This window comes from Pinus tabuliformis, chromosome 2_1, assembly GCF_031772625.1.
Source record: "Pinus tabuliformis cultivar Carrire ecotype Pingquan chromosome 2_1, CPIR1, whole genome shotgun sequence".
Taxonomy (NCBI): Eukaryota; Viridiplantae; Streptophyta; class Pinopsida; order Pinales; family Pinaceae; genus Pinus; species Pinus tabuliformis.
This window is the reverse complement of record NC_142299.1, coordinates 868,034,249-868,053,498: the sequence shown is the minus strand read 5'-3', so window position 1 is coordinate 868,053,498 and position 19,250 is coordinate 868,034,249. Positions and strand designations below refer to the sequence as shown.

The 19,250-nt window shown below is 39.0% G+C and overlaps 1 protein-coding gene across 1 annotated transcript in view; it reads right to left on the bottom strand.

Annotated features, from left to right (window-relative positions):
- The window catches only part of DEG2 (DEGP protease 2), a 381,058-nt gene that overhangs the window by 276,128 nt on the left and 85,680 nt on the right, over positions 1-19,250 (bottom strand). Inside the window, exons 3-4 of the mRNA XM_089401871.1 lie at positions 13,476-13,529; positions 7,556-7,629 (exon numbers count right to left, since the gene is read on the bottom strand). Of these exons, the coding sequence (XP_089257997.1) occupies positions 7,556-7,629; positions 13,476-13,529 (128 nt within the window). The remainder of the gene's footprint in view (positions 1-7,555; positions 7,630-13,475; positions 13,530-19,250) is intronic.

Genomic DNA, 19,250 nt, shown 5'->3' with positions numbered 1-19,250 from the left:
GAAGAGCCACCTAGTAAGGTACGATTTGATTTAATGATATATTTGATTTCTTGAATAATATCTGGTTAAGTTCATGCAGTACTACTTACAAGTACAACTAGCATTCATGTGATGAATGAAAGAAGCATGATGAGAAAGAAGTAGTCATATGACGAAGGTTCCAGATATGAAGAAGGCCACTTTCCATGAAGAAAGGAATGTCATGATGAACTAAGGAGGAAAGTGATCGATGATTGTTGCCCTATAAGAAAGAAGCTCAACTAACTTTCATGACATCAAGCAGAGAAGTTGATCAAGCAACTAAAGGACCCATGAAGAAGAAGTTGTTGATGTATAGAAGAGTCCCTAGCTAAGAAGGAGCTCTGATAGGTCTCTGATCAAGAGGGAGCTTGGATTAGATCACCCCTGATTACAAAGGAGTGACAGTTGTTTTTCTATTTCATGTGTCACGCACTAGACTAGGACTAACAACCGTAAGTCTAGGTGAAGGCCATGAATGGAAATGTAGACACATGATAGACACAACACTCTTGTCTTCACCTAGGAAGAAAGAATGGAGGGTTGGGTAATCATCTGGGATCCAATACTCTTTGAGGATATGTAGGGCATCCAAGATAAGAGTAGGCAAGAGGACCAATATTCTTTGAGGGTTGGGAAACCAAGATAAGAATAGTCCTATAAGGTCATACTCAGTGAACCCCTAGGAGGGTATGTACCTTGAGAGACAATGATTAAGGTGTCTATAATCATTGGTCTCGCCAACATTGTAGCTCATGGTCTCGTGGAGAGATGGAGTTGTTAGTCAAGGCCTTGCACTGTGACAATGCTAGTAGATATGATGCTATAAAGATGGGATTATCAATCCGATTCTTCTTATGAGAAATTCTTCAGATTGAGAATAACCAAGTACCATTGTAAATACCTCCCTAGTTAAGAGGGAGTGTTGAAGAAAAGTGTAACTAGGTTCGGTATTTGTCAAATGTAATTTTGATCTTTGTACTTGTCAAAAAAAAAATTTACTCTCTTTGTAAATTATATGAATGAGCTTCTTGCTCATTCCATAGGTCTAGGAAAGTCAAAGAGTCAAAATCATGTTAAAGAGCTCTTCTTGAGCATTTATGTAATGTACATGAGTCAACCTAGTGTCAAGCAGCCCTCCAAGACAAGCACCATCCTCCAAAGAAGAAGTCTGCCAGCGAAAACGATGAGAAAGACAGTCAATTCAGCTTCAAAGTATATATAGATGACATGTTGGCTCAACAAAAGGACACAATAGTTCACTGGCTCATGTCGGCTTGCATACATGGTCAAATAACTATATATATACGCAGCTAAGAGTGATCAACGAAGACACAGAACCTTGGATCACTTTGAAACTTCGGGATAGTATCTCGGTGATACAAAACAGTGACATACTTGACATATGATCTCGGTGATACAAAACAGTGACAGAATTTCGGTATATGATCTCGGAGGGTACTTTGTTTTAGTGGCAGAGGTGGACACTCTATCTCGGCATCCCTATACGATCTTCACACAAAAACTACCTCGACACTCCTATCTCAATGCTATCACTATCTCGATGGATGCTCTGTTTCGATGGATACTCTGTCTCGATGGTAACAATCTAAGTACCATACTCTCGACACACCTATGACGAAGAAGGATCACGTAATATAGTCTCGAGTAGTTGTATAACATACAAAACACAATCTTGTGAATACAAACACAATCATGTGAGATATATCCTTGGCATACAAAACGCAGTCCTATACTGAACGCAGTCGCGTCACATCTCAGTCACAAGTCTCAGTGTAGCTATGTAATATATTGAACGCAATCACATTGAACGCAGTTATAATAAATCTCTGTCGCAGTTACAATTATGATTTTCATGATTTTGAAGAAGATAAGGAGAATCTCAGCAATGGAGCAACAACAGTGAACTAGTTGACATTATGAAGATCTCATTGAAGGAACAGTAATATAGCAGCAGTGATGATCTCTACAGTGACAAAGCAGAGGATTGGTGTCTTGGTCTTGGAGTGACATAGTAAGTCAAGGGTAGTGGTCTTGGTGTTCGTCAATAAGAATCTCTATAAGAAGAATTTTGTGCAGGCTTTCCTCTCCAAGAGGGAGAGGTTTTGGCCCTGCAAGAATGCCAATTTCTTAAGTTCTTGTCTCTTCGTTGTGATAGTTATTTGATGAAATAAGAAATACACACACTAATGATATCAAGAAAAGATTGTGCTAATAATCTAAAGATAAAATGCCTCACAAATAGTTATCATGCAAAGAAGATACTCATTAACTACTCCATGCCCTAGATTCTTCAACATGGAAGACCCTATGGGCACATTGTAAATTGTAAAAGAAGAATTATTTTGTTTGGAAAATGTCAAATTACCTCCAAGATCAAGTCGGCCTACATGAAGAGCCACGTCCACCATTGAAGGAAGCCTATACATAAGAGGAACTCATCCTCCATTTGGATCATTCACTCACTCATCTCTCATACAAAGAAGGAAGCAGTAGAAGGACGAACAAGGAAGTGGAAAGAAGGACAAGAAAAGTCGAAGTGTTTTGCGTCTCTCTACTTTCTTCTGGGAATGTGAAGTTAGGGTTTTTGCGTTGGGCAAGTCTAAGGTTCGATTTTGAAGCAAGAAGAGTAAGAAGATAAGTGAAGGTCTCCAAGGGTTTCCTACTAGCAAAAAGAATCAAATCAAGGCAAGTGAGGTCAAGGGAAGAGCAATTAGAGGGAGATCGAAGTCTCCTAGAGAAGCCGCAGCAGTTGCTGGGGGCAGAATTTCGGATTTACTAGGAGGTCGAAGATATTGCAGCAGGAGGTCGAGGCAGACTTGATCTTGGAGAGTATTTGTTTGAGTCTAGGTCATGGTATTCATCAATTTAAAGATCTGAAAGATAAGAAGAGATTTTTTGAGTTTTCCCCTCAAGGAGGGGTTTTGGCCCTGGGTTGTAGCCTACATATTGTGTCATTGTTCTCACTGTTTTGGTAGTTGTTTGATGTATTTCACATTGAAATAAGATATATCAAAGCTAATAAGTAAAAAGATAACACAAGCAGCTATCAAGTTAAGAGAATTAACATATACATTGCCTTATTAAATTCTCAACATGGTTTCAGTGCTTTGGTTATCTAAGGGCATCATGAAGATCTCCTCTATAATGAAGAAGGTCATCAAAAGGATTACAAGCCATCTCAAGAAAAGCATCAAAAGGGTATGGAGTCTCATATTATCTTCAAAGAAGGAATCAATCATAGAAAAGGATGAAGGACTCTTCTCTGCACTCTCTGGGACATTTCAAGACGAAGACATCTGGGTAATTGATAGCGGTGCATCAAGGCACAATAGATGTCAAGGTTGCATTTCTGATAGGTTGTAATTGATAGCGGTGCACCAAATGGATGTCAAGGTTGCATTTCTGAATGGCACAATAGATGAAGAAGTCTACATAAAACAACCCTTGGGATTCGAAATCAAAGATAGAAGGGCATATGTTTGCAGATTAAAGAAATCATTATATGGTGTCAAGCAAGCACCAAGGGCATGGTATGCTAGAATGGATGCATATCTAAAAAGACTAAGCTTCACAAAAAGTTCTGCTAACTCAAACCTCTATATTAAGGCTATAAACAATGAAATTGTAATCATTATTCTGTATGTAGATTATCTTCTCTTGACAGGTGTAGAAGGTCGAATTGAAGAATGTAAGAAGCACTTGGCAGTGGAATTTGATATGAAGGATCTGGGGCTGACGCATTACTATCTGGGACTAGAAATCTGGCAGGAACCTAATGAAGTCTATTTAGGTCAAGGAAAGTACGTGATCGAGATTCTGAAGAAGTTCAACATGATGGATTGTAAAGAGATGACCACTCCGATGATCACAAAACTTGAAAAGACTAAGGAGTTCTGAATCAAGCCCTGTGGATCCTTCCAGATATAGACAATTGATTGGCTCATTAATGTACTTGGTGAATACTCGTCCAGACATATGTTTTGCAGTAAATATACTTAGTCAATTCCAAGTGGAGCCGAAACATGATCATTGGATAGCAGCAAAACATATCCTAAGATATCTGCGGGGAACCATCAACTACTACCTGAAATATGATAGAAGGAATGATGTTCAATTGACTGGTTATATAGATTCTGACTGGGGAGGCAGTGAACAAGATGGAAGAAGCGCTACAGGAGGATGTTTTAATTTGGGATCATTTATGGTCTCATGGATGAGCAGAAAACAAAAGTGTTGCTTTGAGTAGTGCACAGGCATAGTATGTTGCAGCATGTGAAGTTAGCCGGGAAGCAGTTTGGTTAAGGAAGTTGTTGTCTGACTTAATCGAAGGACAGATGAACCCTACAGTGATACGTTGTGAAAAAACCAGTTGTATTCATTTGTCTGAGGACCCAGTGTTTCATGGGAAGACAAAGCATATCAACAACAAGTATCACTATATACGAGAGCTAGTACAAAATGGTGTGGTACAGCTACAGTATATCTCCACTAATGAGCAGGTAGCTGACATATTGGCAAAATCCCTTCCAAACAAGAAGTTTGTATACTTAAGGGACAAGCTTGGTTTGGTAGATTTGTCCTCCCGGATTGAGAGGGAGGGATAGACACGGCATTCTTGTCTTCACTTGGGAAGAAAGAATGGAGGGTTGGGTAACCATCTAGCATTCGATACTCTTTGAGAATGTGGTAGGGCATTCAAGACAAGAGTACTCGTGGACCGATATTCTTTGAGGATTAGCTACCCAAGATAAGATAGTCCAACAAGAGGTCGTACTTTGGGAACACCTAGGTGGGGTATGTACCTTAGAGAGAATGATGATGGTGTCTACACATCATTGATCTCGCCATCATTGTGCTCTGATCTTGTGAAGAGATAGAGTTGTTAGTCAAGACCTTGCTATATGACAATGTTGGTTATTATGATGTTAGACAGATGGGTTACCAATCCGACTCTTCTTATGAGATCTCTTCAGATTGAGAATGACCATGTACCTCCTATGAATACCTCCCTAGTTAAGAGGGAGTGTTGAAAAATGTGTAGCTAGGTTCGGTCTTCATTAGTATGAAATATATTCTTGTATATATAAAATGAAAAAGAAATTATTATTATTGGAGCATGTGTTTCATGCTCAAGTTCTTTTATTTTATAGGTCAAGCACCCATTGAGTGCTTCTAGGGTTTGTCCTAGATATAAAAGTCATTGTCATATACAGAAGACCCTATGGGCACATTGTAAATTGTAAAAGAAAGATTAATTTGTCTTGAAAATGTCAAATTACCTCCAAGATCAAGTCGGCCTACATGAAGAGCCACGTCCACCCTTGAAGGAAGCCTATATATAAGAGGAACTCGTCCTCCATTTGGATCATTCACTCACTCATCTCTCATACGAAGAAGGAAGTAGTTGAAGGATGAACAAGGAAGTGCGAAGAAGGACAAAAAAGTGTTTTGCGTCTCTCTACTTTCTTCTGGGAATGCGAAGTTAGGGTTTCTACACTTGGCAAGTCTAAGGTTTGATTTTGAAGAAAGAAGAGCAAGAAGACAAGCGAAGGTCTCTTGGGGTTTCCTACTAGCCCTAAGACTCAAATCAAGGCAGGTGAGGTCAAGGGAAGAGCAGTTAGAGGGAGATCAAAGTCTCCTAGAGAAGCAGCCGCAGTTGTTGGGGGCAGAATTTCGGATTTATTGGGAGGTCGAAGATATTGCAGCAGGAGGCCGAGAAAGACTTGATCTTGGAGGGTATTTGTCTGAGTCTAGGTCATGGTATTCGTCAATTGAAAGATCTGAAAGATAAGAAGAGATTTTTCAGGTTTTCCCCTCAAGAGGAGGGGTTTTGGCCCTGGCTTGTAGCCTACATACTGTGTCATTGTTCTTATGGTTTTGATAGTTTTTTGATGTATTGCACATTGAAATAAGAAAGATCAAAGCTAATAAGTAAAATCTAACACAAGCAATTATCAAATTAAGAGAATTAACATATACATTTCCTATTGAATTCTCAACAATGAAGGGCCACCTTGATGGGTACCCACTCAACATTAGAGCTCTATATAAATATACAAACATGTGAGATACAAATTATCAACATAGCAAGCTCATTGACCTTTTCTAGTGGAGGAAAAATTCGGCTAAGGAGAAATCTGTTGTTGGAGATCATCTTTATCATTTCTATCTCTCTTGGAGGCCGCACATGTGAAGATGGACAAGCTTTGACCAAGCTGCATTAGCTTAAGTTTGACTGAGCTTTTACCAGCGTTGACTGTGGTTGTTTGAACAAGCTTTGACCGAGTTTGACTACAGTTGTTTGACTGAGTTTGACCACAGTCCATACAAATCCTCATGCATGAGTTGACTGCAAGCCGCACGTGTGGTTTGAACGCAGGGTTGAGTTTGACCAGGCCAAAATTTGATTGTAGAGTTGAATTTTTGTCTGTTTGACCAGCACTGACTCTAAAGAAGTTTGACCAGGTTTGACTGGTATTTGACTTGTATTATTGGCACAGATTTTTAGACAAATTTCTGATTTGTAAACCTGACTGAAAGACAATTTCTCCTCGAGAAAAGATTGTTGGGTTTTCTCCCAAGGTAAATATATTGTGTCTATTGTGCATGGTTGTCTCTTTATGATCTTTATTGTTTACACTGCATTTACAATCTAGATTTTCTGTGTAATTATTCAATGATATCAGTGGCATACAAAATATTGTTTGGAAATCATTAGGAAGTAATTATCAGATCAGATAATTGTATTCTATTGCACATGCTATAGAATTTCAACAAAGTAGCTATGTGATATCAGATTATCAGGGATTGACATCAGAAAGAATCATTAATGAAATGGTGAATAATCAATAGTAGCAATACAATGTAAGAGTGGACTAGCCCACAATCATATTAGACAAAGGCCCTCCATAATCCTGATCGGTATAAAGAAATTGCCCAGCTGGTACAATTTTATTGGACTTCTACTCATTCAAAGCTTTGGTTCAGTATTTCAGCTTTGGCAAAACAGAATACAAATACCAATAACAGCATGCAAGGATTGGGTTAAAAATATGTCACAGATCCTAGAGTTCAGAAAAACTACTGGTCCAGTAGATTGGAAGAGATTCAAAGGAACTGAAGACACAGCCTTTATGAAAAATTATGTCCTAGATAAGGAAGCCAAGAGCCTACTTCAAGCTCAACTTAAAGAGGAAAATTATTGGAGGTATAAACCTAGAATCAGCAGTCTGAAGCAGGGCATAATAACACCAAATATTTTCACACTACGGTAAAAGCTCTAAAGGTTTATTTAATGAAAAGCTTTCGTTTGTGTACTACTGCAGTAATCCCACGGGAACCAGCTTTCAAGTCCCATAGAAAGACCTTTGTTCAAAGTCAACTGCATATGAAGCATCTTGAAAGACGAAGGAAAATAAGAAAAAAATTATATGGTCACATACTAACTTCGAATGATTAAAAATAAGCCATGTACTCTAAGCCAATCCCACAAGTCCAGCGATATAATGCTTGCCTGCCTGTGCTCGTATACTGCCTTTGCTTTTGCCAAGGAAGGGAATAATCTGGTTCAGTATGAGTGCAATAAACCTACACAGAGGAAAAGTTTATAAATAACATTGAATATCAAACAGCATACTTCCCAGATTAATATAGCATAGTTAAATTGTTGCGTGTGGCATAGTGAAAAATAAATCTGCATCTGAAAATAAAAGGAGGTTAAAATTAGGGGCAAGGTTGATGTAATGAACATAAGCTATATAAGAAGTGTAATGTAGTACAATAATAATAATATACAATTGTATTATATCCCTTCATTATTCATTTTCACCTTGACCCGTCAATGCATTTATATATATACTGATATACCATTAAGAGGTATTGTAAAACATAATTCAATCATTAAAATTTATATCCCTTCATTATGCCTTTTCACCCTTGAACTATCAATGCATTTACATATATATTGATATACAATTAAAAAATACTGTAAAACATAATTCAATCATTATTAAATATATATTTTTATACACATCTTCTGTTGTCTGTATAATAGCCTCTTGTGCTTATTACATATGAAAAGGAGATTCAGTCAATCACAAATTCAAGAAAACAATATTGAAATTTAAATACTACATGACCAACTGGAAGCAGTGGCTACAACTACTACGAATGTTTTGAGAAAGTACGAAAAATGTAAACTCATGGATCAATGCTTTAAATTAACACAATACTATTCAATATATAAAATAGAAGCACGTTTCAAAAAAATAAAAGAAATATAAAAGTTGACTTTGGGAATAACTTCAGAATCCCAAAGAAAAAGTTTGCAAACAACAAGATCAGTCAGCTAAAATACTGTATAATGGTCATATCCGAAAATGTTTAGGAGCTTTATTAGTGTATCTTGTTAGAATGTCATTTTGTGTAATAAAGTTACATTAATTATGTAGTGATCATAGTTTTAAAAACCTGAAATTGGCCAAACCAGCCGGTTGACTAACTTAAATATCGAACCACCCCTTTAAACCCAATTCACAGGCCAGTCAAGACTGGTTTGGTACCTAACCAGTCCTGACTGGCTGATTATGTCGAAAACCGGCCAATTCGGGTGCAGTGCAGCTGGGCATGCTGATGGGGCCCGCGGTTGGTTTTGGGGGGTGGTTTTTTGCAAGCCATGGGCAGGTTTCTCCCAAATCTATCCCCCTGAGCTTATAAAAGGATGTCCAAGCTCCTATATGCCTCACACATTTCATTTCTAGTGTTTGTGAGCATAAGAGAGTTTGGACAGTGCTGCAACAGCATTAAGTTTTGAAGCAACAGCAGCAAGTTTGGAGGCCCATGTCATCTTGGAGCGAGTTTGGAGCTGTCTAGTGGAACTGGCATCTTTGGGAGGAGGATTTGTCAACTAGTTTTCATTTCCAGGTATGATTTTTCCCTTAAAAATTTCCAGATTTCATTGTTGTCCCTGTTTTTAGATTTTTCTTTTTCCCCTATTTCAACTTTCAAGTTAAAATACAGCCTCTGCAGTAGACTAGTAGTTGATCATGATTCATAGGTTTTGTATTTTTCTTTTTTATTTGCACATCTCTTAACTTTCAAATCTAAAATTTCATCATCCACCATGGCCCCAAAAGCGAAAGATGTTGCATGGGTTTACTGTGATGTTGTTGATGGCAAAATGTTGTGCAAATATTGCAAGCACCCAATGGGTATTTTTAGGTTCAAACAACCCTTGGTTGGTATAAGAGGCCAAGTAACCCCCTGTGATCCACCAATTAAAAATGATAGGACCTATTAGGAAAGAATATCTTGAAAAGTTTGAGAAGTTTCAGGAGGCAAAGGCTAGGGAAAAGGCTATACAAGAAGAAATTGCAAGGAAGAAGGAACTTGCAGAAGTTATGGCTAGGAGAGAAGCAAGTGGGTTTGATGATTTTGACCTTGAAAAATCCTTCTCTATCCCTTCCACCAATCTCCATGACCCCTTTCATTATGTTCCTCCCCTCTTGGGTCTCACTCTCAAGCCAAAGGTAAAAAGAGGATGAACATTAAGAGCTATTTCACACCTTCTTCCACCTTTGCCTCTGCTAGTGCCACTGCCTCCCAACCAAGTCAAACTCAACCCATCTTGGATGCGCATTGGAAAAAGCAATGCAAAGATGTTGCTTTTGGTTGGAAACTGTAAAGTGGCAGCTTATTTAAATCTTATTTTCCTTAACCTTAATATTTGCTTGTGAACTTCGTTATTCTTCTTGTGTTCTTTAGATAGATCTTTTCATCAAACAAATATCAAGGACGAAACAACAACTGAAGACACAAAAATTAGGCTCCAAGCCAGGGAAAAACCCCTCCAAGGGGAAAACCCAGAAACTCTTCTCTTCTTAGAATTTGCTTCAATTGAGACACAAAGACCCAAACCCTACACCAAGTCCTTCGCCAAGTACCAAGGCAAGCCTTCCAACAATTCCTTCCTGAACTTTCATCAAATAACTACAACCTGCAATTGTTACCTCAATTATGCACCTTGTTCTGTACCTTTGGTCTGTTTTGCACCCTGTTTTGTACCTTCGTCCTATTATGCACCCAATTCGGTACCTATTAACCTCCATCCGTGGATGGTATCCATAGGAGAAACTTCTTCTCCTAAATGGCCCTCAGTCAACAACTAGCAGCCCCTTGCAGCCACCAGATAGCTTGATGTGCCACTATCTCCACCACCTAAGCTAGCCATATGCTCCCTCGCCCATCTGTTATGATCATATGTTTGAAGGTGGGCCTTCCAACCCCGAAGGTATGGCTTTTCATTGTGTAGTTGGGTATTTTTGTTTACTTATCATGGACACTTTTGGGCATGGATTGGTGGGGGGATTCGGCAGAAAGAGTGGGCTTGGTTTGTACTCTTGTCTCCTCTGTCCAATTTGATGGTTAGCCTTGTATCCTAGTCCCGTGGGATCTCCTTTATTGGCTATTAGCTTTAGGGGTGGCACTACATGGGAAACCTTGATTTTGGTTGCGTGGTCCCGCTTCTCGACACCACATACATCACCCCCCGCCACTCATTATAACCCCATTCACCATATTTCCCATCTGGGTCAACATTTTTCCATTGGGTCCATAAGGAGTTACCATCCCCTTCCCATTGTCCACACCTTGGGTCGGGTTTGGAACGATGCCCCAGAGGTTAATGCAGCTAACAAAATAAGAAAAAAGCATAATTTGGCCACTCTAAAGAGGAAATGTACCATAAAATGCAAAAGATAGTCAAGACATACACATTTACCACATGGGAAAAAGTCAAACATGAGCTCTAGCCCTCTCATTATGGCCATCACGCTGGTTCCTAGGGCCCCTCACATTGGCCCCCTACATCATTTAGGAACCCATGATTGTCGCAACTCCTGGTGAGCGATGAACTGCCCCACCTTAAGGAGGTATTCACTGCTATATCCTACACATCATGCTCTCATCCCCTGAAGCCCCGAGCAAGTTACAAAAGAAAAAGAAATAAAGGGCAAAAGGCATATGAAGAAGAGTGGAAAAACAAAGGTCGGGGTAGCTCATGTACCACGATTGATCCCTCCTACATTCATACACCCAAGAGTGGGCTTCCCTTATTATGGCTACCCTTGTAATGTGGCATGTGGCTTGGAGCCTTCCCCTGATACCCCATTATGTTCCACTGTTATATCACATGCCACCTGTCATATGATAGATGTACAATAGACATGTCAACCCCTTAGAGGTTGAAACCACTTAATAGGGTCCTTGGTTAACCTTCCTCTTGAACTTGGAGACACCTGTATGTTCTAAAGCCCACTATGGAAGGGCATGCCACCTTGAAGTGTCCACTTGGTTCCGCGATTTGTAAGCTCAGTTACTCAATTGCACTAATGATCTGTTGTACTGTAAGGTGAGGGGACGCATTAGATCTTATACAAGATTGCAGGTGGGTCCCCATCTTGGGTTTGGTCTCCCCATACGAGGTCCAAGCCCTCCAGAGGGTCATATTGGCATTTGTAGGGTGAGTGTTGAGAGCCACGGGTCTCCGCCATAGTAGAGAGCAGATTGCCACCTCATGGGATCCTTCAATTCCACCTATTGCTTACTCGTGTTCCACCTTTTGGACAATGATGATGCACATGGACCACCTTGCCTAGTCGGCTCCAATCTTGCACCACACACTTGGCAGTTGATCCAAGGCCCAAATAAGGATGTGTCTCACTGTGGGATACAATGGGAGGGCTTGCACCATTCTTCTAGCCCTTATGGATGGCATACAGGCTTGTTCGATCCATTTGGAGACCCATGAGGATGTTTTGTGCCCCCATAGCCACTTAGGGACACCACAGGTTGTTTGCTTGGATATCAAGGGGTCAACCCCTTGATCACTATGTTTGGAGCTCATTCATTCATCTTGGCACACATTGGACTCCATTAGGCCTCTTCAATGGCCCTTCGACCTATTGTAACTATTATTTTCCCTCTTGAGAGGCTTATTTTTGTATTATGGAGCTCTCTTGGTGGGCTTGTCACTAAGGAATGTTGTTTTGGCACATTATTTTATTATCTGGGGCATTATTAGGCCTCATTAGGCAAATCGAACCCCTTAGGGAGGATATATATTGAAGTGAAGATCATTTCATTTGATCATCACTTGGATTTGGATCATCCCTATTATTACCGATTTTTTCCCCGCACCGAAATTATCCCAATAACGATTAGTGCAACATTGATCACAAGTCAATTAATGGTAATGTTAAAAATTTAAGTCAAAAGATGAAAATGAAAGATAAAGGAAAATAAGTGACATATTCCTTTGTCTTTCATTTTCATCATTTTACTTTAAGAATTTAATATTACCATTAACTATTAGGGTATGTATCTCATGAGATGAATCTTGGGAAATGAAAACAATAGATTTCTCCTTGTTTGATTAAATGGTAATAAGTTGAAATTGACAAACAGGGTGATAATTTTGAAATTATCGCAATAATTACCCAAATTATCGCGATATATTGCAGCGATAATATCAGCGATGAGCATTTTGGCGATAATATCGCGATAATTCCGATATTATCGCGATATGTGCAACACTGCTACAATTTGTATGTTTGGACGTATTACCTTTATGGACTTTGGGCACAGATTTTATACCAACTCTCCTGTCATTAAACAAGTGCACTCTAAATCTAGTCACTGATTTTCATCATTCACATATGACTCTGCATCATATGACTTTTTGACATAGAATGGAGATACATTATGCACTCTACTACCATTGTGTTGACAATATCTGCATATCAGACCCATGCATCTCCTATTGTCATATCCAACATGTGTGCTTAGCAGACCCATTTACCACTCTTGGTTGTTTACAAATACAGTAAAATTTATTGCTACTATACTAGTGATCAACATCTCCTAAGGTTTTGGTGGCTAATGAATTTATCTATAAGTTCAGCAATTGTTAGGGATCAAACATTCTTGTCTAGTTGCATGGTTCTTCTTTAAAATGCTCATAGATTTCACATAGTTATATACTTATCAATATTAACCAATAAGCCAACATAATCCATCCCTGGGATGGTTTCTAAGAAGGACCAACACTCTGACATTACTGTCAGGTGACTAGGAACATTTAAACAAGACAGTGTCAAGAAATGGAGCTCTAGATGTTCAAAGCTTCATGCTAATAAAATCACAATGGTGGGAGTAATAGAAGGCAAAGTTATACTACGGCAACAGATAGCAAGTCAAGTGTAGTGGTGTCGAGAAAGAGCTTGCAATTTAGAGAAGTATATACAAGGGAAAACTGAAAGAAATGTAGCAACAGCAAGCAAGACCTTGCAATCTGAGTATTTTAAACTATGGTAATCCTTACCAAACACAACCTTAGCTGTATAAAGACAACACAAATGTTTGAGACTAGCGAATACCTTCACAACTGCATTAAGAAGAGAGACATCTTTTAGATCTTCTGCATAAATAACCTGTCAAAACATAAGCCACATGCAACTTATTAGGTTTACATTTAAATAGAAACAATGATCAGCGTAGAAAACAAAAAAATTATTTTCTTCACCTGTATCTCTTTCCTTGTTTGAGTATACAAATTGCAGTATAAGATGGAAATAAATTTATTAACCAACAAAATACTAAGAGGGGACCACATTGTGGAAAGAGAAGAGTCTGAAACAGGAATAAACAAGCAAGGCAGAATTCAGTAGGTGATAGCATGATCTATTCACCTATTTCTGAAACAGTGGTAGTAGTTAAATTCAAGGTACAAAGCCATGTACGAAAAAGCAAAATATGCCATGCTATAGAAAAGCGAAGTAGCTGGTGCCAAAATTGGAAGGAATAAATGAGTAGATTTCAGCATATAGACTTATAGTAGAAGAAAGAAATCTACAATGAAAAGAAAAGGAAGAAGCAGTAACACAAAAGTGATAACAACAGAAAAAATAATAAAATAAAAGAAACAGCTTAATGATGCAGGAGCATCATCTGAAATTTTGTATTTTAATCTATTTGTAATCTAATCTCTTTCCCTTCAGTTCTATGGGTATGCTATGGCAAAGGGCATGGCCATATCCTTAGTAACATTTGTAAGGTACCCAGCCCCCTAACGCCTGATTAGCTGTGGGGTACCTTACAGATCGGTATCAGAGCATGCAGCAGCATTAAGTTGGCAGCCAGATGGCAGCTGAGGTGGCAGGTAATGTGGATGTTGAATGTAGGGAGGTTGGCTGTCGGTTGTCAGCCTACCAGGAGGTTTGGGCCTCATATTGGGCTTAACCTGGTGATACTAACAGGACCTGAAATGGATGCCAATAGACAAAGATCGGGTTCCATTAATTGATAGTAGTATGTTGGCACGGCAGCATATCAGGCATCGGATCACCCCTTGGAAAGTTGGCGATTGATCTTTTCTCTTTCGGGCCGAGGAGAAATTTGGGGTTGGAACTCTTGGCCACAGCCCCTGGCCACATGACCAATATAGGAGCCATGACCAAGATCTAGTCGGAAGGAGTTTCGGTCACCTGGGCTACCAATATCAGGATATTGGGTCATCAGGTACCAGGGGTCAAGTATTTCACCACCCTCACAAAATCCTTGATACTGACAGAACCTGCACTTATGTAGGTTAACTAGAAGTTTGGAAACTGTCAAGAGACAGACCAGGTCATCGTGAGATCAGATGTCGGCATTTGGGCGAATGTGACGTGCACAATGTCATGCAGCCTCAACACTAACAGAACACACATTTCCCATCAATTAACGAATACGAATGGTCGGTGTTAAGTGACGGATATCATGCTTTGAGGATTGACATATCTGGGGATCGGGCAACGATTGAGATTGAAACCTATGAACTCTTAGCACTAATGGGAGCCAACATGTCCGTCAGTCGATGGGAACATTCTCGTCAATAGGAGTTTCTCGATCAAAAGTTGGGTGTCAAGTAACAAGGAGACATGGCTTTTTGTATTAGGTTGAGCCCCTGATACTAACGAAACCTGAAACCCCATTTGTTGCTGAAGCGGCACTTTGTCATTACTTGATGACAATATAGCGAAACATGTCAGTCTTCAAGTGTTGAGAGAATAAGGCAAGGCTTTCAACGATTCTTCCCGAAACTTCCAAGCCTGATAAGAGCCCTGATGTGGCAAATGCTTATGCGGTGTTGATGCGGAGATGATGTGGCACTGATATCGAGACAAAGTGGAACTGACATGGATATGATGTGGCAATGATGTGATTGTTGAAAAGTAACTAGGTTTGGTGTTCATGATTATCTTTGTACTTGTATCAGTTTGCATTTTAGGTAAAAGCAAAAAGAAGAAAAAGAAAAATTATATTATTACTATTCATTAATCAAGCAATGCTCTTCATGCTTATAGGATTCGTTGAGTCAAAGTCCTATTTGGACTTCTTGTAAAGAAAAAGAAAAAGAATTTTAAAAAAATGTAATTTTGGGTCAATTCACCTCAAGAAGCCAAGTCGACTCTCCTGGATAACAAGTCGGCTCAATAAAAAGACATGTCTTTTCGCATATGAGAACAACTATATATTGGCATACATCCACCTCCAAAATGGCAAGTAATTTGGTGCTTCTCTATAACAAGTTCTGAGGCTAGGGCATGTGAAGTTCAGAGGCCACACTAATGAGAAGACTTGTGAGTTCTTGAGGCTTTATATCTGAAAAGAAGTGCGAGCTTTTTGAGTTATACATCTAAAGTAAATCTGAGTTCTCTATGATTGATGATCTTAAACAAATGCGGACTCTCTGAGGAAAATGATCTGAGATAAAAAGTGAGCTCCCTATGGCATAGGAGCAAAGATTGATATAAATTCTCTAGCAATCTCTTGGTTACCGTAGACCTGTCACCTACACATATACTAGATGGAAAAACACGGGGCAGCATGCTTTCGTGGCGTCTCATGATCGCACATGCTAATATGTTAGGCCATAAAATCAACAGAAAATAAAATATGCATCTATCTATCATGAGGAATATCATATGATGTTATTTCTAATGCAAAAATCAGCATGCAATGCATCCTACTCTACCATGCATATGATAAAATGTCAAGTGATAGGTATAATCATAGACCCAACGCAACCAACATGTCAATCAATCAATACAAGAATGCATGCTTCCATGATTATTTTTGCAATGGACTCGACAATGGGAATAATAATATGAGGGGTTGTGAGGGAGGGAGGTGGGAAAACAAGTTACCAATATGCCATAGAAAGGGATCCTGGAAGAAGAAAAAGATACCAGTCGAGAGGATTGGGTTTGACCATTCAACCAAGAGATGGAAATGTCAGTAACCCAATATATGAATCTTTGATGAAAAACTATCTCGAGGTTATCATCCTTAGGGTAAGAAGGGGTGAAAGACTCAGACATATTTAGGATGACACTGTTTTGGTCATTGGGAAAACAGGAAGTGGGCTCATCATCGTATTTGGGGAAAAACCATGATTCCTGGTTCTTTATAGGGGAAATCAACTCTTCATCAAAACCAAGGGGATGAATATCATCACAAACATCTATTTCCAGGGTAGGGGAAGAATGCTCAAACATGGAGAAAAACCCTTTATTGGTGGCATGGCCTTGGGAAGCATCCACCTCAATTTCTTCTATATTAGACTTTGTTGGGAAAAATACTGAGGGGGGGTGAATCAGTATTTTAAAAACTCTAAACATTTCAATTTCATACCCAGATTTCTGTACGCGACTTTACTGAAAGGAACCCACGTATGTACGCAATTGTTATGCAGGCAACTAGCGTATATTCAATAAACTTTTTTTTCAGTTGATTCATCATTTGTTTAACTTGAACCACTGTATCAATACCTCACTAAACATTAGCTAAACAGTAATCGTGTGTAGAAAGAACAAAATAAACCATCACACACAAGCAACACATCAACACATATGAACACCAGGAATTTTAGGTGGAAACGCAATGTGGGAAAAAACCATTGTTGTTGTCGTCTCTATCTTCCTCTTTTATTATAATGAAAACTTCTTACAATCTTGTATTGGTGCAAACTCATACCAACACGCAGGCACCCACCTGCAGAAGGCTACAACCTTCTCTCATTCTCTAGCACCCATTGGAAGGGAGCTCCAACCCCCTAATCTCGTTTACCAACACCCACTGGAAGGGAGCTCCAACCCCCTAATATGATTTACCAACTACCATTGGAAGGAAGCTTCGACTCCCTCACTAAAGGCTCCAACCCTCAACACTTCCGTGGACCACGTTTCATAAATTTTCATACTAGATCCACCTGCTACAAAACATCACAACTTGTAGGCCATGTTTCATCAAATTTTCAGACTGGACCCACTACCAACATTTAAGCCCAATACCAAATATCAAAACTGAAACTGATCACTGCAACAAATCACTCAATCATCAACTAAAACAACCAATCTCTGACCCAACTGAATCAACCAATCACTAAATCAACTGAAACCCAAATCAACCAACTTATTCTCAAACAACAACAGTTAGATCACTGCAACCATGGTACTAATACAAAACCCAAATACTGCATCAATTTACTAAATCAACTGAAATTCGTGGTTAATAAACTATTAGAATGTATACGCTACTTTGCTGTAGCAAAACCGCATGTATACGCGACTTTCTTGAAGCATACTCGCATACAGATCTCAAAACATTGAACCCTAAAACTGAACCACTGTCACTCTGAAACAAACACTAAATCATACACAGATCCACTGCATCATTCTGAAATAATCACAGAATCATCATTGATCTTCATTCACAAACAGCTAGTAGCTTCATCATTCTTCAATCAATTAATCCTCAATCAAAATATCACTATTAAGCCCAAATCATCAAGTAAGATTTCATTGACAAACAGCAGAAACACAGCAAGACTGATTAAATTGATCAGACATTTTTTTCAACAAAACCCTAGTTTATATACGCGCTTTCCACAAAACATTTATGCGTGTATAGGCGCTTCTCCAAAATCAAACCCATGTATAGATCTAAATATATACGCAACTTACCAATATTAAACTCGAGTGTGTACGCGCCTTTTAGGTTATAAAACCCGCGTACAGATCTGTAATTACTGGCACAAACCTTCGCTGCATCACAGGACTTCAGACATACCCAAATCTCGACATACACAGAAAAATCACACGTCAAGATAAAATCAACCCATAATCAACATTGTCATTTCATATCTATTGGATCTTATCCATCATCAAATTTCTAGTGCAATCATAGTTTCAGATCAAGCAAGTCATTAATAGATGCACACTTGCTTCTGATCTAACTATTCATGAATTCATCACTTGCACACTTAAACACTTTGATCTTCATCTCATTATATAGATTTTAGCCCTTATCCAATACCATAGGTCAAAACAATACTAATGTCAATGGTATTCTTAGACAGGATCAAATATCCGTTGTCGGGCTCAATACCATGGTAAAGATCCTTGGTATTTAGAATACCATGGTGTGGAAACTGTATGCGCCTTTCCTTATTCATACTCACGTGTGTACGCGGATTTTCTTTACAAACCCGCGTATACTCTACTTTGCTTCACCAAACCTGAGTATGTACACAACTTTGCTTCATAGAACCTGCATATACTCTACTTTGCTTCACCAAACTTGTGTATACTTCTCCAAACTTCAACTTTATCATTCCTCTGTCTCTAAACTGATATTCCTTTTGTCACATGTAGACATATCCTGTTGACATCTTCATCAAGTAGGTTGACATCAAAGGGACAACTCATCAACTAGATTGCCATCAAGGACAACACATTAGTCATAATACCAAGAATCTACCCCTTTGGACTTGATGGCAACCACTTTGGTGTTTGGTCACCACAACCTGTAGATTCCTGTAAGACACATCAAGATAAGCACCAAGCTTTTCAAACACCAAGTTACTCTCCCCCTTTGACATTAAGGGCAAAGGGCTAACCTATGTTGAATGAAGGCTTCTCTCCCTTTGTTGATATGAGCATTGTAAATCTGATCTGAATTGACCATGCTCCCCCTAAGCACATATCCTGTTGACATCTTCATCAAGTAGGTTGACATCAAAAGGACAACTCATCAAGTAGGTTGCCATCAAGGACAACACATTAGTCATAATACCAAAAATCTACCCCTTTGGACTTGATGGCAACCAC